The sequence below is a fragment of the Mytilus edulis genome, chromosome 12, assembly GCF_963676685.1.
Source record: "Mytilus edulis chromosome 12, xbMytEdul2.2, whole genome shotgun sequence".
NCBI lineage: Eukaryota > Metazoa > Mollusca > Bivalvia > Mytilida > Mytilidae > Mytilus > Mytilus edulis.
Window position 1 is genome coordinate 49,518,646 of NC_092355.1, and position 23,755 is coordinate 49,542,400.

The 23,755-nt window shown below is 35.6% G+C and overlaps 1 protein-coding gene across 1 annotated transcript; it reads left to right on the plus strand.

Annotated features, from left to right (window-relative positions):
• The first annotated feature begins 4,046 nt into the window (after nucleotides 1–4,046).
• On the plus strand, nucleotides 4,047–10,936 carry LOC139498711 (uncharacterized). Its single transcript, XM_071287235.1, has 4 exons — nucleotides 4,047–5,203; nucleotides 5,989–6,043; nucleotides 6,714–6,809; nucleotides 9,068–10,936. The coding sequence occupies exons 1-4, from the start codon at nucleotides 5,079–5,081 to the stop codon at nucleotides 9,116–9,118; spliced, it is 327 nt and encodes a 108-aa protein (XP_071143336.1). The 5' UTR covers nucleotides 4,047–5,078; the 3' UTR covers nucleotides 9,119–10,936.
• The last annotated feature ends 12,819 nt before the right edge of the window (nucleotides 10,937–23,755 follow it).

Below are 23,755 nucleotides of genomic sequence, written 5' to 3' on the forward strand. Positions count from 1 at the left end.
CCCTATTCCCTATTCGTTACCTATTCGTTACCTATTCCCTATTCCCTATTCGTTACCTATTCGTTACCTATTCCCTATTCCCTATTCGTTGCCTATTCGTTACCTATTCCCTATTCCCTATTCGTTACCTATTCGTTACCTATTCCCTATTCCCTATTCGTTACCTATTCGTTACCTATTCCCTATTCCCTATTCGTTACCTATTCGTTACTTATTTGATTTTTAATATCCTTCCCCCTTTTTAATTATGGCATGGAATAGTTTAATATGGCTGCCGTTACCATGGAAACGGCACAATTGTCAAAAATGAGTTTTTGGTTTTTGGTGAACTGTTTGGATATGCTTCAACTTAGAATCATCATATTTTAAAACAATGTAGGTGCCCACTATATACAGGTGTTGGATGATTTTGGCGATCATTGGAACTACTATGTTGCCATGGAAACTACACCAAAATTTTCAAAATTCTAAAAATGCTCAAAACTTCATGAAACTTCACAGTAATGATGAGCAACATTGGAGTTGGGATTTCCAAAATAGGTCTTGTTACCATGGAAACAATGCAAAAAGGTCAAAAATTTCAAAAATAAGAATTTTCCGCAAACTGGATGAAACTTTACAGGAATGGTAACTGGCATAGGCAGAGTTGGATTTTGAAGTTAGAATTTTCAAAATGGCCGCCGTAACCATGGAAACAGCAAAAATATCAAAAATTCAAAATGTTCAAACTTAATGAAACTTTGCAAAAATGTTACCAGACATCTGTAGATGCTCTCTTTGACTTTGGAATTGTCAAAATGGCTGCCGCTCACCTAGTAAAAGGGGGAAGGGGTGCCTTCCGTTATTGCTAGCAATTACAAATCTAGTTGTTAATAGTCTTACATATGGTAATAGTTCTGAATTGGTTGAGGTAAAATGATCTTTTTATGACCTATTTATATGTGTTTGTGCTCAACCGATCCTTTTACTTCATGTTCGATACGCATTTGTTCCTTACTTGTTTTTTATACGTTCTACCTTTTAACTGCTTTATGTCCGTATGTTTGAAGATGGATCTTGGTTCGACGGGATGAAATCACCGTGTTAGCGCTTGCGTAAAAACGAAGATGTGGTATGATTGCCAATGAGACAACACTCCACATTAGACCAAAATGACACAGAAATTATCAACTATAGTTCACTGTACGGCCTTCAACAATGAGCATAGCCCAAACCGTGTAGTCACCTATAAAAGGCCCAGACATGACAACCTCATACAATTCAAACAACAAAACTGACGGCCGTATTTCATATACAAAAAAATAAACGGAAATATGTAACACAAAAACAAACGATAACTACTTAATTTCAGGCTCTTGTCTAGGGACAGGCACATACTTACATAATGTGGTAGAGTTAAACATGTAAGCAGGGTGTACATCGTTTCGGAGCATGCTATTACCTTGTTTAATTCGTTCCATCACTCGCTTATAATTCGCTTATAATACGTGTATCTTACGTTGCACCTTTTAAAACATGATTTTCAATTGTTTTGTTGTCTCTGGTGGAAGATTTTGGCTCTTAGAGGTGATATAACTCTATAAGTGCATTTGTATCCGTTCCAGCGGTCGGATAATACCCTGTTAAATATTCGTTACTAATTCGCTTTTAAAAAGTTTGTTGTACGTTGCACCTTTTAGAAAAGGATTTCCAATTGTGTTCATATCTCTGGTGGTAATAATGTGTTCTTATAGATGAAATACCCCTATAAGCGCATATGTACTCGTTCCAGCGATCGGTTAATACCCTGTTACCTATTCGTTACCTATTCGTTACCTATTCACTTATAGTACGTTTGTTGTACGTTGCACCTTTTAGAAAAGGATTTTCAATTAAATTCATATCTCTGGTGGTAACAATGTGTTCTTAGAGAAGAAATGACCCCATTAGAGCGCATGTACCCGTTCCAGCGCTCGATAAATAACCTGTTACCTATTCGTTACCTATTCGCTTTTAATGCGCGGGGTATACGCTGCAACTTGAAATAAATCGTGTTTTAGTTGTGTTCATGTCTGGTGGTAACAATGTGTTCTTAGAGATAAAATGACTCCATTAGAGCGCATGTACCCGTTCCAGCGCTCGGTAAATAACCTGTTACCTTTTCATTACTGATTCGCTTTTAATGCGCGGGGTATACGGTGCACCTTGAAATAAATCGTTTTTTAATTGTGTTCAGGTCTCTGGTGGTAAGAATGTGTTCTTAGAGATGAAATTACCCTATTAGCCCGCATGTACCCGTTCCAGCGCTCGGTTAATACCCTGTTACCTATTCGTTACCTATTCGTTACCTATTCGCTTATAATACATTTTTTTATACGTTGCACCTGTTAGAAAAGGATTTTCAATTATGTCCAGGTCTCAGGTGGTAACAATGTGTTCTTAGAGATGAAATTACCCTATTAGCGCTCATGTACCCGTTCCAGTGCTCGGTAAATAACCTGTTACCTATTCGTTACCTATTCGCTTTTAATGCGCGGGGTATACGGTGCACCTTGAAATAAATCGTTTTTTAATTGTGTTCAGGTCTCTGGTGGTAAGAATGTGTTCTTAGAGATGAAATTACCCTATTAGCGCGCATGTACCCGTTCCAGCGCTCGGTTAATACCCTGTTACCTATTCGTTACCTATTCGTTACCTATTCGCTTATAATACATTTTTTTATACGTTGCACCTGTTAGAAAAGGATTTTCAATTATGTCCAGGTCTCAGGTGGTAACAATGTGTTCTTAGAGATGAAATTACCCTATTAGCGCTCATGTACCCGTTCCAGCGCTCGGTTAATACCCTGTTACCTATTCGTTACCTATTCGTTACCTATTCGCTTATAATACATTTTGTTATACGTTGCACCTGTTAGAAAAGGATTTTCAATTATGTCCAGGTCTCAGGTGGTAACAATGTGTTCTTAGAGATGAAATGACCCCATTAGAGCGCATGTACCCGTTCCAGCGCTCGGTAAATAACCTGTTACCTATTCGTTACCTATTCGCTTTTAATGCGCGGGGTATACGCTGCACCTTGAAATAAATCGTTTTTTAATTGTGTTTAGGTCTCTGGTGGTAAGAATGTGTTCTTAGAGATGAAATTACCCTATAAGCGCGCATGTACCCGTTCCAGCGCTCGGTTAATACCCTGTTACCTATTCGTTACCTATTCGTTACATATTCGCTTATAATACATTTTTTTATACGTTGCACCTGTTAGAAAAGGATTTTCAATTATGTCCAGGTCTCAGGTGGTAACAATGTGTTCTTAGAGATGAAATTACCCTATTAGCGCTCATGTACCCGTTCCAGCGCTCGGTTAATACCCTGTTACCTATTCGTTACCTATTCGTTACCTATTCGTTACCTATTCGCTTATAATACATTTTTTTATACGTTGCACCTGTTAGAAAAGGATTTTCAATTATGTCCAGGTCTCAGGTGGTAACAATGTGTTCTTAGAGATGAAATTACCCTATTAGCGCTCATGTACCCGTTCCAGCGCTCGGTTAATACCCTGTTACCTATTCGTTACCTATTCGTTACCTATTCGCTTATAATACATTTTTTTATACGTTGCACCTGTTAGAAAAGGATTTTCAATTATGTCCAGGTCTCAGGTGGTAACAATGTGTTCTTAGAGATGAAATGACCCCATTAGAGCGCATGTACCCGTTCCAGCGCTCGTTTAATACCCTGTTACCTATTCGTTACCTTTTCGTTACCTATTCACTTATAATACGTTTGTTGTATGTTGCACCTTTTAGAAAAGGATTTTTAATTGTCTCCATGTCTTTTGTGGTAACAATGTGTTCTTAGAGATGAAATTACCCTATTAGCGCGCATGTACCCGTTCCAGCGCTCGGTAAATGTCAGGTTACGCTATTAATGCTGTAATAAAATCGTCTGATAATTGGAAATTGAACTCACATATAAATGATTTGAAAACATCTAGATATTGCTCAAGAAATTATCTTACCAGAGCATGGCATTGTTATGAAAACTGATTATGTACAGCAAAAATTATATTATCTATTATTTATTGTCCAAGAAAGTCCACAAATTAAAAAAAAGGAAACAATTGGTAAAGGAGTATAAAAATATATGGGATAACACTTATCCTTTACCAGTATGTTTATGAGGTAAAATAAATCATATTCTGATAATATTTAAACGTCTTAAACAGTATATTTATAAAATTGTTGGTGTAGGTTAAATATTTACAACACAGACCACATTTTGATATGCACCTAAAAAGAATGTTAATATGCAATATGAGATGTACAATATTAAAATTTTACAGAGGAAGAAAGCTATTTTTGACCACAGAGACTGCATAGATTTACATAACAATGATTTTGAACTGGTATAATTATAAATTTTTAACGTTGAAAAAAGTTAAATAAATGACAGCACCTTTTAATGTAAAGTTTAGTAATAAAAAATATTGAGTTTGGTGTTATATGTTGGGATGTTAATAATCCAATTTACAAAGGACTGGACGAAAAACCATCATGCATTTCTTTTCTTAATAAAAGTAAAAGAAATATGGCTTCAGTCTGAATTGTATAAATAAATTTCAGAATTCCATTTATCAAGCTAATTTACTTAAAATCCTGTATTTTTTCCTTGTTTCTTATTATTTCTAATGTCTTCTCATGCTTATAGCACAGTGTATCCTTGATATACTTGCAGTCTTAAATGCTTGATTTTACTTTAAAATTGAGAATGGAAATTGGGAATGTGTCAAAAGAGACAACAGCAGAAGGTCTACAATGCAGGGAGAAATTCATGCACCCAGAGGCGTCCATCAGTTGGTCCCTTAATAAATGTTTATACTATTTCAGTGATAATGAACGCCATATCAAACTCCAAATTATACTAAAAAAAATGAAGTTAAAAAAAATACAAGACTAACGAAGGCCAGAGGCTCCTGGAAGGGGTAAATATGTAGCGGGGTTAAACATGTTTACGATATCTCAACCCTCCCACATACCTCTAGCCAATTTGAAAAAGTAACATAACAATACGCACATTAAAATTTAGTTGACTATTATGACTTCTCATTTGTCTATTCTAAATGTACATTTTTTATTTAAGGTGTTTGATGTGAGAAGGACTTCTGTTTCACTGTTAGATCCAATGAAAAACATTGATTCTGATATTTTACAAACTATTGGGTAAGTTCAGGAAATGAACATTAATTTTCTAAATATTTCCATTAAGCAAGCAATAGGTACTACTTATGTGAGTCCATTTGGGCATTCTATAGGTATGTCTTATTTTGGACCATGTTTAAGAACATAGTCAGCAATAACTTCCTGTTAAACCAGACAGAGGTATCATTGGTGAGCAACTGACTGTATCTCTTATTAAAATGAATAAAAATTGAAATTCTCAATGCAGACTGTACTATATATGTTTATGTCACCTTGTAAAAGATTTATCAACACCACATGAAAAGTCATGTAAGGGGAAAACAAAATACATTTCAGATTCAAATGTATAATTCACCTGGAATATTCAGAGGCCAACCATTTGATTGGTAGTTCTACAATGTTATCATTGGTACCCCTGATATAATATACAATATGGTGTTGTTTGATCTGTTTCAATGGAACATAAGAGTAGCAGAAGCATTAGAATTAAAAGGAATTTTTGTGTATATTGCTGTTATTCTATAGAAGTCACCATTTATTTCCTGCTTACAAGCATGCGTTTGGAAAAAAAATGCCTTTAGTTTCCAAAAAAAAAGCTATGAGTAAGCTTAAAAAGATAAAGGTCATAAAACAGATTATAAAGATATTAGCTGAAAAATCTATATCTTTGTTAACATTAGTAGGTATTACATTTTACTGTTAATATGTGCTTATGTTGTGTAACTTATATTTTTTACTTTGCACTATTATCTGGTTTTGAAATATGTCTGTAAAGCCAATTTTGTACAAGTGATTTTATTTTTCAGCAAGTATCTGAGAGCACATGGGTTGAAGGTTTCAAGGAATAAAGGGTTAGAAAAGGTAATTTTTCAATAGTTATGACCTTTACATTATGTCTTTACATTGCAATTCTGTAAATATAAACAATGCATTTTCCAATAGGAAATCCATTTATGGATTAAACTGTGCCACTTCTACTATGAAGTTTAGTTAAAAAGTAATATCCAAGAATAGAAATGTAACATGCACTACTATTTTATTTTATTCCAAGGTAAAAATATACAAATGTATATGCAGCCTATTTTCAACATTATTATTCCCTCAACTTGTAAGAGTTATAACTATTTAAATATTATACTAGTCCTATCTCCACTTATGGACCTTCAAAGAATTAAATTTTAGGCAGTTCCATGTTTTTCTATACTGGTAATATTCACAAGTTATGCCTCTATGAGATGAAACACAGAGATTATAACTAGGAACCAGTATGTTAACAAATTAACATTAACAAATTAACATGTCTATGAATCTTATGTATCTCCCCTAAATAGGCATGGCTAGTGAAAAATTTATATTTACAAAGTGCAATCTGTAGTTAAGTTATCACAAAAATGGTTATTTATGCATTATTTTAAAGATGCAAACAGCACTATTTTATTCAACATAAAATCATTGTGAGTGAAAAGTTTTGATGTAGATAAACAGATTTTAGTATGAATTTAATGTTTAACATTTTATATTTTATGCTCAGGAAGCACCAACCCAGAACTCCAGTGGTGATTGTGGTGTTTTTGTTATTGCCTATGCCCATGTTTTGGTTGATGGTGGCAGTCTAAAGGAGTTAAAAGTATGTTATACAAAAACAAAGGAAATGGGGTATTTTTCCTTAATACATAATCAGTGAATGAAGAGCAACAAATACATTAAAAACCATTTGACCAGGGAATATAGAACACCACTGCAACACGTGTGTTACAACACGTGCATTACAATATTTGGTCACTTGAAACAGTTTAAAAGTATTAAGTGAGAGGCTTGCCAACCTTTTTGAAAATTAAGATATAACTGTTGAGAGTGTAGAAATATCTGAAGGATGCATTCTTCTGACGTTTCAGTCTCGTTGAAATCTCAATCTGAAATAATTTCTAAAATATATGATACAAGTGGAAATTATCAATGAATTCAAAAAAGGTTATAGTCGAATTGAACTCTGTGAAAAATTTGGGTATTTCCAATGAATAGTTTTTGAGTAATCAATTTTTTCAAATTTTTTTACCAATCAACTCATTCTTATTAGCCAAAATTTTGAGAAAATGTGTGAAGGATACAAAAAATGATTTTACCAGAAACAGTTTTTTCCCCATTATTTATAACAAAGAAGTAAAAACACAGTGCAATTTATATTCCTGATTTTCGAGAAAAATCACAAATTTACAAAATTGACAACATGGTAAATTTGACCCAAAAAAGTATCAAAATAAGTTAAAACTTACTAATATTTTTTTTATAATTTAAATTTATTCAGATTGGTCCTCTTCATCTTTATCGAGAGGTTGACAAAAAGTTTTATTGTGAAAATGTGATTTTTGTCACGCCTTGACAGAGTAAAGAAGCCAGACATAGGAATGCTGTTTCCGGCGCCAGTGGCGTTAACAATATATTAGTTTGTGATTAGGTCTAGTTCACGGTGAACCACTAGTGGTAGGTCAATGATATTTGGTATGCAGTTGTATTAAGCATTGGGACATCTCAATACCATGGAGATTATTTGGCCCCACCCCCTTAGTCCTGGTCTATAGACTTTGAAACTTTTCATAGTTTACATGTATTAGTTTGTGATTAGGTCAATTTATGGAGAACCACTAGTGGTAGGTCAATGATATTTGGTATGCAGTTGTATGTAAAGCATTGGCATATCTCATTTCCATGGAAATTATTTTGCTAACTTCTTGAAAGCTTTATATTTTAGAAGGTGGAAGACCTGGATTATTTCATCCTTTGTATATAGATGGCTCATGTTACGACGTTTCCGTCAGTCACATGTCCAATGTCCTTGGCCTCATTTTCATGGTTCAGTGATCACTTGAAAAAAAAGTTCAGATTTTTTGTCATGTTAAATTCTCTCCGATTATAAGTAATAGGATAACAATATTTGGTATGTGCGTACCTTGCCCGTCAGAGACTTTTCACTTGATCTCAACCTTTATTTCATGGATCAGTGATCAAGGTTAAGTTTTGGTAGTCAAGTACATATCTCACATACTATAAGCAGTAGGTCTAGTATATTTGGTGAATGGAAGGCCTGTAAGCTGTACATGTCATCTAACCTTTTCATGGTTCAGTAGTTATAGTTAAGTTTTTATGTTTTGGTCTGTTTTTTCATACTTTATGCAAAAGGTGTACTATATTTGTTGTATGGAATGATTGTAAGGTGTACATGTCTAGCTGGCTGATATCATCTGACCTTGACCTCATTTTCATGTTTCAGTGGTCAAAGTTTTTGTCTATTTATCTTGTACTATATGCCATAGGTCAACTATATTTGGTGTATGGAAATGTTTTATGATCTATATGTCAGTGGGGTAGGTTTTATTTGACCTTGACCTCATTTTCACGGTTCATTGCTCAGTGTTAAGTTTTTGTGTTTTGGTCTGTCTTTCTTAAACTATAAGCAATAGGTCAATTTTATTTGTTGTATGAAACAATTGTTAAAATGTCTGCCGGGCATGGTTCATCTGACCTTGACCTCTTTTTCATGGTTCATTGGTCAATGTTTAGTTATCTTAAATAAATTGGTAAATTATAAGTTTAGGAGACACTTGTAATAAAGCTTTATACATGTTATATTTAGGACTATTAACATAAGATCAATGATTAGTAAAGAAGGCGAGACATTTCAGCGTGTGCACTCTTCTTTATAAAAATACATGGTTTCTTTATACTGTTGCCAAATATAAGGGAGATAGATAATTGAAAATTTCTGATTGTAAAGCATTTGTTACACTCAGACACGACAAAATAATTGTCTTTTTGATTAATATAAAATTTCAATAGATTAATACTATGCCAAATTTGATTTATCAAGTCTTTTTGAATTTTTTTTAGGTAGACTCTATTGCAACCAGAAGGAAAATCAGGGAAGATCTTGGTTTGTAAAGAATACCCAAATTGCACCTATTTTGACTGTTTTTTCAACTGCATTTTTTTATGATCAAGACAAACATTTCCATTTTGTGTTTATTTTGTATCCATATCCTTCTTTATTATATAGGTACACAAATTTGATTTTCAATTCATATGAAATCCTAGAAAAATTGGTCTGAACTAACCTCCAAACCCCATCAATGATTCTGTAATGAGGAGTACCCAAATTGCATCCATGCTCAAATTTGCATCGTAAGAAGTCAAATAACAGAGTATTTGGTTTGTTATGCCCCACCTACGATAGTAGAGGGGCATTATGTTTTATGGTCTGTGCCTCTGTTCGTTCGTCCGTCTGTGCGTCCGTCCGTCTTTCCCGCTTTAGGTTAAAGTTTTTGGTCAAGGTAGTTTTTGATGAAGTTGAAGTCCAATCAACTTGAAACTTAGTATACATGTGCCCTATGATATGATCTGTCTAATTTAAATGCCAAATTAGAGTTCTGACCCCAATTTTAGGGTTCACTAAACATAGAAAATGATAGTGCAAATTTCAGGTTAAAGTTTTTGGTCAAGGTAGTTTTTGATAAAGTAGAAGTCCAATCAACTTGAAACTTGGTGTACATGTTCCCTTTGATAACATCATTCTAATTTTAGTGCAAAATTAGAGGATTTATTCCAATTTCACGGTCCACTAAACATAGAAAATGATAGTGCGAGTGGGGCATCAGTGTACTGTGGACACATTTTTGTTTTTTAATATTTTGAACAATTGGATATTTGTCCAAGCTTACTCTTCTTTTGTTAAGAAATGGATACTTGAAACATATTGTATATGCTAATTTTAAAAAGATGACGTTTTGATGACGTCGCATGGCGACGTTTCAGTACATTTTGCTTTTTCAGTAAACACTTCCTCTGTTCATAAATACTTGATTGCTGTACTTTCTTTTTTATGTACCATATATTTCTTTTAATCTATGCACTGAATGTTTTTTTTAGGCTATCTGGTGCTTCTTTTTCAACTTGCAACTTTATAGAGATCAAGTTTGGTTTAGACTATTTCGTGGTTAAATGTGGTTAAATAGATAACATATTTTTTAGTTATATGTACTTAATGAAAGTTTTATTGATGACCAAGTACCTACATACAATCAAATTTATTATTGAAAACATGTTTTGGTACCTTCTATGGTGTTAAGTGGGCTTCTTTTTTGCTCCGTTTCATACATGTAGAAGAACCAGATACATTGTAAATGATATATGCCCATTGTGTATATACTTTTTATGTGTAGTGTAGTATGTTCAGACTTATTTTTGTTTGTACATTTTGGATGATTTTGTTTAAATGTTTTATGTGTAATGGCAGTGTAAACATTCAGAGTTTGAATTTATTACAATAGTAAATTTAACATTTAAGAGAAAGCTGTACTTGTCACATAGCTGCCACCAAAAAATAGGGACATTGCTTTAATCTACAATTTTCTATGACAATAATAAATGTTCATTAAGAATAGCAAATTTTTATCTTTTTCATTCATCATATGTGATTTTCAACCATATTTGTCAGGGTTCTCCAAGGAAAATATGTGCAAAAGCAGAAACATGTAAATACTTTAATTTTATATAACAGATGCTATTAATTATTTATGAAAGGATACTGTGTTTTCTTTGATGTAAATGTTGTGCTCAGTTTTAAATCTAGACTCTCTAAAGCTGTATTGAATTTGATAAATAGCAAGATAAGGACAGTAGCCCTAAGTAAACCATTATAAATATATTTAATATGATTGCTTATATTCATATGCTGTTATGTAAATAAATGCATGTACAGTTGTTAGTTGTTTAGATATATTCCTACACTGATTTCTGAAATGGATAATGCACCAGGAACATTACACATCTCTGTCTTTTGTTTGATACATCATATATGTTATAACATATGCCACTTATTTTAAAGCCGAGAGACAGTGATAGGCAACCTGTTCTATCTTCGTTTCTACAGTATCTAAAACTCATAAAAGAACAGCTACTTAGCAATATAAGTAGTTTATACAAGGAGGTAAAATCAATAAAAACTGAACTCCTAGGAAAATTTGAAAAGGTATGTCCCTATAATCAAATGACAAAATCAAAAGCTTAAACAAACCTAAAGTAATTTTATTAATTGCTTACAAAACCAGATCATCTTTCTTTATTTAAACTTCATTATGTCCAATCATTTTGACTCTGACAAATGACAAATCAGTAAATAAAACCAAAAGGAAACAGGGTATCAGTCAAACACATAAAAAAAACATGACAACAGTGAAATTTTACTCATTAACAAACGTCTTATAAGTGAATAGGTAAAGAATAGGAAACAAATAGGTAACAGGGTATTTATCGAGCGCTGGAACGGGTACATGCACGCTAATAGGGTCATTTCATCTCTAAGAACACATTGTTACCACCAGAGACATGGACACAATTGAAAATCCTTTTCTGAAAGGTGCAACGTACAACAAACGTATTATAAGTGAATAGGTAACGAATAGGTAACAGGGTATTTACCGAGCGCTGGAACGGGTACATGCGCGCTAATAGGGTAATTTCATCTCTAGGAACACATTGTTACCACAAAAGACATGGAGACAATTAAAAATCCTTTTCTAAAAGGTGCAACATACAACAAACGTATTATAAGTGAATAGGTAACAGGGTATTAAGCGAGCGCTGGAACGGGTTCATGCGCTCTAATAGGGTCATTTCATCTCTAAGAACCAATGTTACCACCAGAGACATGAACACTATTAAAAAACGATTTATTTCAAGGTGCAACGTATACCTCGTGCATTAAAAGCAAATAAGGAACGAATAAGTAGCAGGGTATTAACTGAGCGCTGGAACGAGTACATACGCGCTAATAGGGGTATTTCATCTAAAAGAACACATTATTACCACCAGAGATATGAACTGAATTAAAAATCCTTTTCTAAAAGATGCAACGTACAACAAACGTAATATAAGTGAATAGGTAACGAATACGTAACAGGGTATTTATCGAGCGCTGGAACGGGTACATGCACGCTAATAGGGTCATTTCATCTCTGAGAACACATTGTTACCACAAGAGACATGGAGACAATTAAAAATCCTTTTCTAAAAGGTGCAACATACAACAAACGTATTATAAGTGAATAGGTAACGAATAGGTAACAGGGTATTAAGCGAGCGCTGGAACGGGTTCATGCGCTCTAATAGGGTCATTTCATCTCTAAGAACACATTGTTACCACCAGAGACATGAACACTATTAAAAAACGATTTATTTCAAGGTGCAACGTATACCTCGTGCATTAAAACCAAATAAGGAACGAATAAGAAGCAGGGTATTAACTGAGCGCTGGAACGAGTACATACGCGCTAATAGGGATATTTCATCTAAAAGAACACATTATTACCACCAGAGATATGAACTGAATTAAAAATCCTTTTCTAAAAGATGCAACGTACAAAAAACGTAATATAAATAGGTAACGAATAGGTAACAGGGTATGTATCGAGCGCTGGAACGGGTACATGCACGCTAATAGGGTCATTTCATCTCTAAGAACACATTGTTACCACCAGAGGCATGGAGACAATTAAAAACCCCTTTCTAAAAGGTGCAACATACAACAAAAGTATTATAAGTGAATAGGTAGCGAATAGGTAACGAATAGGTAACAGGGTATTTATCGAGCGCTGGAACGGGTACATGCGCGCTAATAGGATTTCATCTCTAAGAACACATTGTTACCACCAGAGACACGGACACCATTGAAAATCCTTTTCTGAAAGGTGCAACGTACAACAAACGTATTATAAGTGAATAGGTAACGAATAGGTAACAGGGTATTTACCGAGCGCTGGAACGGGTACATGCGCGCTAATAGGGTAATTTCATCTCTAAGAACACATTGTTACCACAAAAGACATGGAGACAATTAAAAATCCTTTTCTAAAAGGTGCAACATACAACAGACGTATTATAAGTGAATAGGTAACGAATAGGTAACAGGGTATTAAGCGAGCGCTGGAACGGGTTCATGCGCTCTAATAGGGTCATTTCATCTCTAAGAACACATTGTTATCACCAGAGACATGAACACAATTAAAAAAACGATTTATTTCAAGGTGCAACGTATACCTCGTGCATTAAAAGCAAATAAGGAACGAATAAGTAGCAGGGTATTAACTGAGCGCTGGAACGAGTACATACGCGCTAAAAGTGGTATTTCATCTAAAAGAACACATTATTACCACCAGAGATATGAACTGAATTAAAAATCCTTTTCTAAAAGGTGCAACGTACAACAAACGTATTATAAGTGAATAGGTAACAAATAGGTAACAGGGTATTTATCGAGCGCTGGAACGGGTACATACGCGCTAATAGGATCATTTCATCTCTAAGAACACATTGTTACCACCAGAGACACGGACACCATTGAAAATCCTTTTTCTGAAAGGTGCAACGTACAACAAACGTATTATAAGTGAATAGGTAACGAATAGGTAACGAATAGGTAACAGGGTATTTACCGAGCGCTGGAACGGGTACATGCGCGCTAATAGGGTAATTTCATCTCTAAGAACACATTGTTACCACAAAAGACATGGAGACAATTAAAAATCCTTTTTTAAAAGGTGCAACATACAACAAACGTATTATAAGTGAATAGGTAACGAAAAGGTAACGAATAGGTAACAGGGTATTAAACGAGCGCTGGAACGGGTACATGCGCTCTAATGGGGTCATTTCATCTCTAAGAACACATTGTTACCACCTGAGACCTGGACACAATTGAAAATCCTTTTCTAACAGGTGCAACGTATAAAAAAATGTATTATAAGCGAATAGGTAACGAATAGGTAACAGGGTATTAACCGAGCGCTGGAACGGGTACATGAGCGCTAATAGGGTAATTTCATCTCTAAGAACACATTGTTACCACCTGAGACCTGGACATAATTGAAAATCCTTTTCTAACAGGTGCAACGTATAAAAAAATGTATTATAAGCGAATAGGTAACGAATAGGTAACGAATAGGTAACAGGGTATTAACCGAGCGCTGGAACGGGTACATGCGCGCTAATAGGGTAATTTCATCTCTAAGAACACATTCTTACCACCAGAGACCTGAACGATATTAAAAAACGATTTATTTCAAGGTGCACCGTATACCCCGCGCATTAAAAGCGAATAGGTAACGAATAGGTAACAGGTTATTTACCGAGCGCTGGAACGGGTACATGCGCTCTAATGGGGTCATTTCATCTCTAAGAACACATTGTTACCACCTGAGACCTGGACATAATTGAAAATCCTTTTCTAACAGGTGCAACGTATAAAAAAAATGTATTATAAGCGAATAGGTAACGAATAGGTAACGAATAGGTAACAGGGTATTAACCGAGCGCTGGAACGGGTACATGCGCGCTAATAGGGTAATTTCATCTCTAAGAACACATTCTTACCACCAGAGACCTGAACGATATTAAAAAACGATTTATTTCAAGGTGCACCGTATACCCCGCGTATTAAAAGCGAATAGGTAACGAATAGGTAACAGGTTATTTACCGAGCACTGGAACGGGTACATGAGCGCTAATAGGGTAATTTCATCTCTAAGAACACATTGTTACCACCTGAGACCTGGACATAATTGAAAATCCTTTTCTAACAGGTGCAACGTATAAAAAAATGTATTATAAGCGAATAGGTAACGAATAGGTAACGAATAGGTAACAGGGTATTAACCGAGCGCTGGAACGGGTACATGAGCGCTAATAGGGTAATTTCATCTCTAAGAACACATTGTTACCACCTGAGACCTGGACATAATTGAAAATCCTTTTCTAACAGGTGCAACGTATAAAAAAATGTATTATAAGCGAATATGTAACGAATAGGTAACGAATAGGTAACAGGGTATTAACCGAGCGCTGGAACGGGTACATGCGCGCTTATAGGGTAATTTCATCTCTAAGAACACATTGTTACCACATGAGACCTGGACACAATTGAAAATCCTTTTCTAACAGGTGCAACGTATAAAAAAATGCATTATAAGCGAATAGGTAACGAATAGGTAACAGGGTATTAACCGAGCGCTGGAACGGGTACATGAGCGCTAATAGGGTAATTTCATCTCTAAGAACACATTGTTACCACCTGAGACCTGGACATAATTGAAAATCCTTTTCTAACAGGTGCAACGTATAAAAAAAATGTATTATAAGCGAATAGGTAACGAATAGGTAACGAATAGGTAACAGGGTATTAACCGAGCGCTGGAACGGGTACATGCGCGCTAATAGGGTAATTTCATCTCTAAGAACACATTCTTACCACCAGAGACCTAAACACAATTAAAAAACGATTTATTTCAAGGTGCACCGAATACCCCGCGCATTAAAAGCGAATAAGTAACGAATAGGTAACAAGATTATTTACCGAGCACTGGAACGGGTACATGAGCGCATAAGGGTAATTTCATCTCTAAGAACACATTGTTACCACCTGAGACATGGACATAATTGAAAATCCTTTTCTAACAGGTGAAACGTATAAAAAAATGTATTATAAGCGAATAGGTAACGAATAGGTAACGAATAGGTAACAGGGTATAAACCGAGCGCTGGAACGGGTACATGCGCGCTAATAGGGTAATTTCATCTCTAAGAACACATTCTTACCACCAGAGACCTGAACGATATTAAAAAACGATTTATTTCAAGGTGCACCGTATACCCCGCGCATTAAAAGCGAATAGGTAACGAATAGGTAACAGGTTATTTACCGAGCACTTGAACGGGTACATGAGCGCTAATAGGGTAATTTCATCTCTAAGAACACATTGTTACCACCTGAGACCTGGACATAATTGAAAATCCTTTTCTAACAGGTGCAACGTATAAAAAAATGTATTATAAGCGAATAGGTAACGAATAGGTAACAGGGTATTAACCGAGCGCTGGAACGGGTACATGAGCGCTAATAGGGTAATTTCATCTCTAAGAACACATTGTTACCACCTGAGACCTGGACATAATTGAAAATCCTTTTCTAACAGGTGAAACGTATAAAAAAATGTATTATAAGCGAATATGTAACGAATAGGTAACGAATAGGTAACAGGGTATTAACCGAGCGCTGGAACGGGTACATGCGCGCTTATAGGGTAATTTCATCTCTAAGAACACATTCTTACCACCAGAGACCTAAACACAATTAAAAAACGATTTATTTCAAGGTGCAGCGTATACCCCGCGCATTAAAAGCGAATAGGTAACGAATAGGTAACAGGTTATTTACCGAGCGCTGGAACGGGTACATGAGCGCTAATAGGGTAATTTCATCTCTAAGAACACATTGTTACCACCTGTGACCTGGACATAATTGAAAATCCTTTTCTAACAGGTGCAACGTATAAAAAAATATATTATAAGCGAATAGGTAACGAATAGGTAACGAATAGGTAACAGGGTATTAACCGAGCGCTGGAACGGGTACATGCGCGCTAATAGGGTAATTTCATCTCTAAGAACACATTCTCACTACCAGAGACCTGAACACAATTAAAAAACGATTTATTTCAAGGTACACCGTATACCCCGCGCATTAAAAGCGAATAGGTAACGAATAGGTAACAGGTTATTTACCGAGCGCTGGAACGGGTACATGCGCTCTAATGGGGTCATTTCATCTCTAAGAACACATTGTTACCACCTGAGACCTGGACATAATTGAAAATCCTTTTCTAACAGGTGCAACGTATAAAAAAAATGTATTATAAGCGAATAGGTAACGAATAGGTAACGAATAGGTAACAGGGTATTAACCGAGCGCTGGAACGGGTACATGCGCGCTAATAGGGTAATTTCATCTCTAAGAACACATTCTTACCACCAGAGACCTGAACGATATTAAAAAACGATTTATTTCAAGGTGCACCGTATACCCCGCGCATTAAAAGCGAATAGGTAACGAATAGGTAACAGGTTATTTACCGAGCACTGGAACGGGTACATGAGCGCTAATAGGGTAATTTCATCTCTAAGAACACATTGTTACCACCTGAGACCTGGACATAATTGAAAATCCTTTTCTAACAGGTGCAACGTATAAAAAAATGTATTATAAGCGAATAGGTAACGAATAGGTAACGAATAGGTAACAGGGTATTAACCGAGCGCTGGAACGGGTACATGAGCGCTAATAGGGTAATTTCATCTCTAAGAACACATTGTTACCACCTGAGACCTGGACATAATTGAAAATCCTTTTCTAACAGGTGCAACGTATAAAAAAAATGTATTATAAGCGAATAGGTAACGAATAGGTAACAGGGTATTAACCGAGCGCTGGAACGGGTACATGCGCGCTAATAGGGTAATTTCATCTCTAAGAACACATTCTTACCACCAGAGACCTGAACACAATTAAAAAACGATTTATTTCAAGGTGCACCGTATACCCCGCGCATTAAAAGCGAATCAGTAACGAATAGGTAACAGGTTATTTACCGAGCACTGGAACGGGTACATGAGCGCTAATAGGGTAATTTCATCTCTAAGAACACATTGTTACCACCTGAGACCTGGACATAATTGAAAATCCTTTTCTAACAGGTGCAACGTATAAAAAAATGTATTATAAGCGAATAGGTAACGAATAGGTAACGAATAGGTAACAGGGTATTAACCGAGCGCTGGAACGGGTACATGCGGGCTAATAGGGTAATTTCATCTCTAAGAACACATTCTTACCACCAGAGACCTGAACACAATTAAAAAACGATTTATTTCAAGGTGCACCGTATACCCCGCGCATTAAAAGCGAATCAGTAATGAAAAGGTAACAGGTTATTTACCGAGCGCTGGAACGGGTACATGCGCTCTAATGGAGTCATTTTATCTCTAAGAACACATTGTTACCACCAGACATGAACACAACTAAAACACGATTTATTTCAAGTTGCAGCGTATACCCCGCGCATTAAAAGCGAATAGGTAACGAGTAGGTAACAGGTTATTTATCGAGCGCTGGAACGGGTACATGCGCTCTAATGGGGTCATTTCTTCTCTAAGAACACATTGTTACCACCAGAGATATGAATTTAATTGAAAATCCTTTTCTAAAAGGTGCAACGTACAACAAACGTACTATAAGTGAATAGGTAACGAATAGGTAACGAATAGGTAACAGGGTATTAACCGATCGCTGGAACGAGTACATATGCGCTTATAGGGGTATTTCATCTATAAGAACACATTATTACCACCAGAGATATGAACACAATTGGAAATCCTTTTCTAAAAGGTGCAACGTACAACAAACTTTTTAAAAGCGAATTAGTAACGAATATTTAACAGGGTATTATCCGACCGCTGGAACGGATACAAATGCACTTATAGAGTTATATCACCTCTAAGAGCCAAAATCTTCCACCAGAGACAACAAAACAATTGAAAATCATGTTTTAAAAGGTGCAACGTAAGATACACGTATTATAAGCGAATTATAAGCGAGTGATGGAACGAATTAAACAAGGTAATAGCATGCTCCGAAACGATGTACACCCTGCTTACATGTTTAACTCTACCACATTATGTAAGTATGTGCCTGTCCCTAGACAAGAGGCTGAAATTAAGTAGTTATCGTTTGTTTTTGTGTTACATATTTCCGTTTATTTTTTTGTATATGAAATACGGCCGTCAGTTTTGTTGTTTGAATTGTATGAGGTTGTCATGTCTGGGCCTTTTATAGGTGACTACACGGTTTGGGCTATGCTCATTGTTGAAGGCCTTACAGTGAACTATAGTTGATAATTTCTGTGTCATTTTGGTCTAATGTGGAGTGTTGTCTCATTGGCAATCATACCACATCTTCGTTTTTACGCAAGCGCTAACACGGTGATTTCATCCCGTCGAACCAAGATCCATCTTCAAACATACGGACATAAAGCAGTTAAAAGGTAGAACGTATAAAAAACAAGTAAGGAACAAATGCGTATCGAACATGAAGTAAAAGGATCGGTTGAGCACAAACACATATAAATAGGTCATAAAAAGATCATTTTACCTCAACCAATTCAGAACTATTACCATATGTAAGACTATTAACAACTAGATTTGTAATTGCTAGCAATAACGGAAGGCACCCCTTCCCCCTATTACCAGGTGAGCGGCAGCCATTTTGACAATTCCAAAGTCAAAGAGAGCATCTACAGATGTCTGGTAACATTTTTGCAAAGTTTCATTAAGTTTGAACATTTTGAATTTTTGATATTTTTGCTGTTTCCATGGTTACGGCGGCCATTTTGAAAATTCTAACTTCAAAATCCAACTCTGCCTATGCCAGTTACCATTCCTGTAAAGTTTCATCCAGTTTGCGGAAAATTCTTATTTTTGAAATTTTTGACCTTTTTGCATTGTTTCCATGGTAACAAGACCTATTTTGGAAATTCCAACTCCAATGTTGCTCATCATTACTGTGAAGTTTCATGAAGTTTTGAGCATTTTTAGAATTTTGAAAATTTTGGTGTAGTTTCCATGGCAACATAGTAGTTCCAATGATCGCCAAAATCACCCAACACCTGTATATAGTGGGCACCTACATTGTTTTAAAATATGATCATTCTAAGTTGAAGCATATCCAAACAGTTCACCAAAAACCAAAAACTCATTTTTTTCACAATTGTGCCGTTTCCATGGTAACGGCAGCCATATTAAACTATTCCATGCCATAATTAAAAAGGGGGAAGGATATTAAAAATCAAATAAGTAACGAATAGGTAACGAATAGGGAATAGGGAATAGGTAACGAATAGGTAACGAATAGGGAATAGGGAATAGGTAACGAATAGGTAACGAATAGGGAATAGGGAATAGGTAACGAATAGGCAACGAATAGGGAATAGGGAATAGGTAACGAATAGGTAACGAATAGGGAATAGGGAATAGGTAACGAATAGGTAACGAATAGGGAATAGGGAATAGGTAACGAATAGGTAACGAATAGGGAATAGGGAATAGGTAACGAATAGGCAACGAATAGGGAATAGGGAATAGGTAACGAATAGGTAACGAATAGGGAATAGGGAATAGGTAACGAATAGGCAACGAATAGGGAATAGGGAATAGGTAACGAATAGGTAACGAATAGGGAATAGGGAATAGGTAACGAATAGGCAACGAATAGGGAATAGGGAATAGGTAACGAATAGGGAATAGGGAATAGGTAACCAACTTGACGCCCATAGGTACAAACATTATACTATGGTAACGTTGTAACTATAACGCTATAGTAAGTGATGTTATTGTATTATTCATTACCTATCACTACATTTAAACGTATATAGAAAACACAACGCATTTATTGAGATTCTTCAACAATCTTACATTCGGAATTCCAAAGAATATCTTTACGGTAATTTTCGAACCTTTCCAAGCTCATTTCAAAGGTATTGACCTAGGCTATTCCTTACTTAAATATTTTTCTGGGATCCGGGCCCGTCTGACCACCACAGAGGTTCAAAGGTGCCCCTTAACGCAATTTTCCGTATTAACCATATGCATGCATTCGGTAGTTTTCGGCATATACCAACGGCAAAGTTCCGAACCGGACCTAGCTCATTTCAAAGGTATTGATCCAAGCTATTTGCCAGTTAAATATATTTCTGGGATCCAAGACCGTCTGGCCACCACAGAGGTTCAAAGTTGCCCATTTACGTATTTTCCATATCAACCACACATTCGGTACTCCTCGACATATCCCTACGGCAAAGTTCCGAACCGGACCTAGCTCATTTTAAAGGTATTGACCCAAGCTATTTGCCGGTTAAATATTTTTCTGGGATCCGGGCCCGTCTGGCCACCACAGAGGTTCAAAGTTGCCCATTTACGTATTTTCCATATCAACCACACATTCGGTACTCCTCGACATATTCCTACGGTAAAGTTCCGAACCGGACCTAGCTCATTTTAAAGGTATTGACCCAAGCTATTCCCCACTTAAATATTTTTCTGGGATCCGGGCCCGTCTGGCCACCACAGAGGTTCAAAGTTGCCCATTTACGTATTTTCCATATCAACTACACATTCGGTACTTCTCGACATATTCCTAAACCGGAACTAGCTCATTTTAAAGGTATTGACCCAAGCTATTCCCCACTTAAATATTTTTCTGGGATCCGGGCCCGTCTGGCCACCACAGAGGTTCAAAGTTGCCAATTTACGTATTTTCCATATCAACCACACATTCGGTACCCCTCGACATATCCCTACGGCAAAGTTTCGAACCGGACCTAGCTCATTTTAAAGGTATTGACCCAAGCGTATCCCCTTTTAAATATTTTTCTGGGATCCGGGCCCGTCTGGCCACCACAGAGGTTCAAAGGTGCCCTTTAACGTAATTTTCCGTATTAACCATATGCATACATTCGGTACTTTTCGGCATATACTAACGGCAAAGTTCCGAACCGGACCTAGCTCATTTTCAAGGTATTGACCCAAGCTATTCCCCACTTAAATATTTTTCTGGGATCCGGGCCTGTCTGGCCACTACAGAGGTCCAAAGTCGTCTTAGGGTGGTCACCGTCATTTAAGCAGTCTCTGGTAGGTGTTCACTATTAATTTCTTTTCTTTTTTGGCTTTCCATAAGTATTTCTATGTATATTTCTATATGTTTCTGAAGTAATTGGATTTTGTTTCATATTTTATATATTAAATTACATCTTTGGTGAATCCTCTGTAATGTTTTATTTATAAAAATCTATATAACATAAAGACAAATATACAACTTGTATCAGGGTTTATATTCGAGGACAACGAAAATTTATGACAGCTTGAAGGGGTCATAGAATGGTATCTTTTCCCTCAGGCTTTATAGTGATTTTCAACTAAATTTAAATATTGGATATTGAATATCAATTATCGAATGTCAAATAAAGGACAGACTGCTTACATACATATTTAAAACGGAATGAAATGCTTTAGAAATTAGCAGAAACCGTGAAATTGTCGATTTCCGCTGTTAGATTGCATTGAACTAAGATTTAGCGATTTTTGGAACGTTTAAGTCTCACGCAGTTTTTTGGTTCTTAGACATATCGTCAAAATTGGCTGCTGGAAAAAAGTGGCTGCTATCTTGATTGGCCGATAAAAGTGGCTGCCAGCTTGAGTCTGGTTAAGTGCATGGCTCTTTTCACAAACAAACAAATTACGACCAAAATGGCTTATCAAATATACTAAAAAGTTCATGATTTAAGAATGTGTCGCTGTAGATGTATCCCTTTTTACTATTACGTGTTGAAAATAAATTCGAATAAATCTGAATTTCAGCCTTTTCTACTTCAATATACCAGGCACCAAAATATTGTCAACTGCATTTTCCGACGGTAACATCTTCCCTAAGTTATCGTGGATGAGAATATATGATGCTGGCATTTATATTACAGCTAATTTCCTAATGCGTGTAGAGCAAAACTTTGGTTAGCCTGCTTGCTTTGTTTGTAAATTGTACAATCATATTAGGATAACACCCAATTAAATTCAAATATAATATATACAGGTTAAACTATGCCTATATATATTGTTTAAAGATGTCAATCTTATTTACAAAGCTTGTATAAACAATTATACAAACTGCAAAGCAAAGGAAGCCATCCAAAGTTTTACTTTGCAAGCATTAGGAAATCAGCTGTAAGCCAATTTCGCATGGAACACCTATTAATACCATTCAGCTAGAAGTCGCTAAGACTCTTCAAGTTTTTGGAACACTAAGCCAGTGATGTAGAAAACCTATGTTTATCTTTAATCCCTGTGGTAGTGAACCCTCAATGATGAATATAACCGTGGTGTAATTTAAAATATAGTATGGTTTCACCACAAGGCGAATTATTGAATCTGTCTGTGGTCAAACTTTTCTTCGAAGATGAAAATAACAGGAATCAATATTTGCTGAAAATAGATAGATGTAACTGTTTCATACACACGTAAATAAATTTTATATGTGGCTGTCTGTCTATAAGCGAAAATTAGAGGTCTATGTATAGAGATTCATTGAATGAATATTGACAGTGATTGATTTATTTTATAATTATGGCAATATATATATATACGTCATTCTTTGACTTTGTTGTAATCGGTATAGCCACCTATGTTTATATTGCGGATGAAGAAGAAGAAAGATTACTTTACAGCAAAAAAGCTGAAAGACTTTTTCAAGCTAAACTATAATAAAAATACCCCACATTGTATCATCTTTATAAATAACATCTGTGATATATCATGAGGACTTTTTTCTTTCATTTTCTGGTGGTTTTTTTTCTTGGCATGCGAATTTGTTAAGTTTATTTCTATTGTTTATAACATTCTTTTATCTTTTAGGAAAAAAATGTAAAAGTGTATATTGCTTTGATATATGTAGTAAAAGATTTAATTGGGATGCACACAATCGATGAATCCATGATAACTTCGCTTGAAGATGATAAATGTATCAATTTTTGATGCTGCTACAGAGGAGCTGATCATCAAGATGTGCACGAAATAGATATTTTATGTAACTATAAAAGATCTATTCCTGTGATAATTGATTTGAAAATGTCTAGGAAGAGTTCTGAAGAG

Coding starts and splice junctions, on each gene's coding strand:
- LOC139498711 (XM_071287235.1), top strand. CDS start 5,079: ATGACTTCTCATTTGTCTATTCTAAATGTACATTTTTTATTTAAGGTG. Junction 6,044..6,713: donor GGAATAAAGGGTTAGAAAAG/GTAATTTTTCAA, acceptor TTTTATGCTCAG/GAAGCACCAACCCAGAACTC. Junction 6,810..9,067: donor GCAGTCTAAAGGAGTTAAAA/GTATGTTATACA, acceptor AATTTTTTTTAG/GTAGACTCTATTGCAACCAG.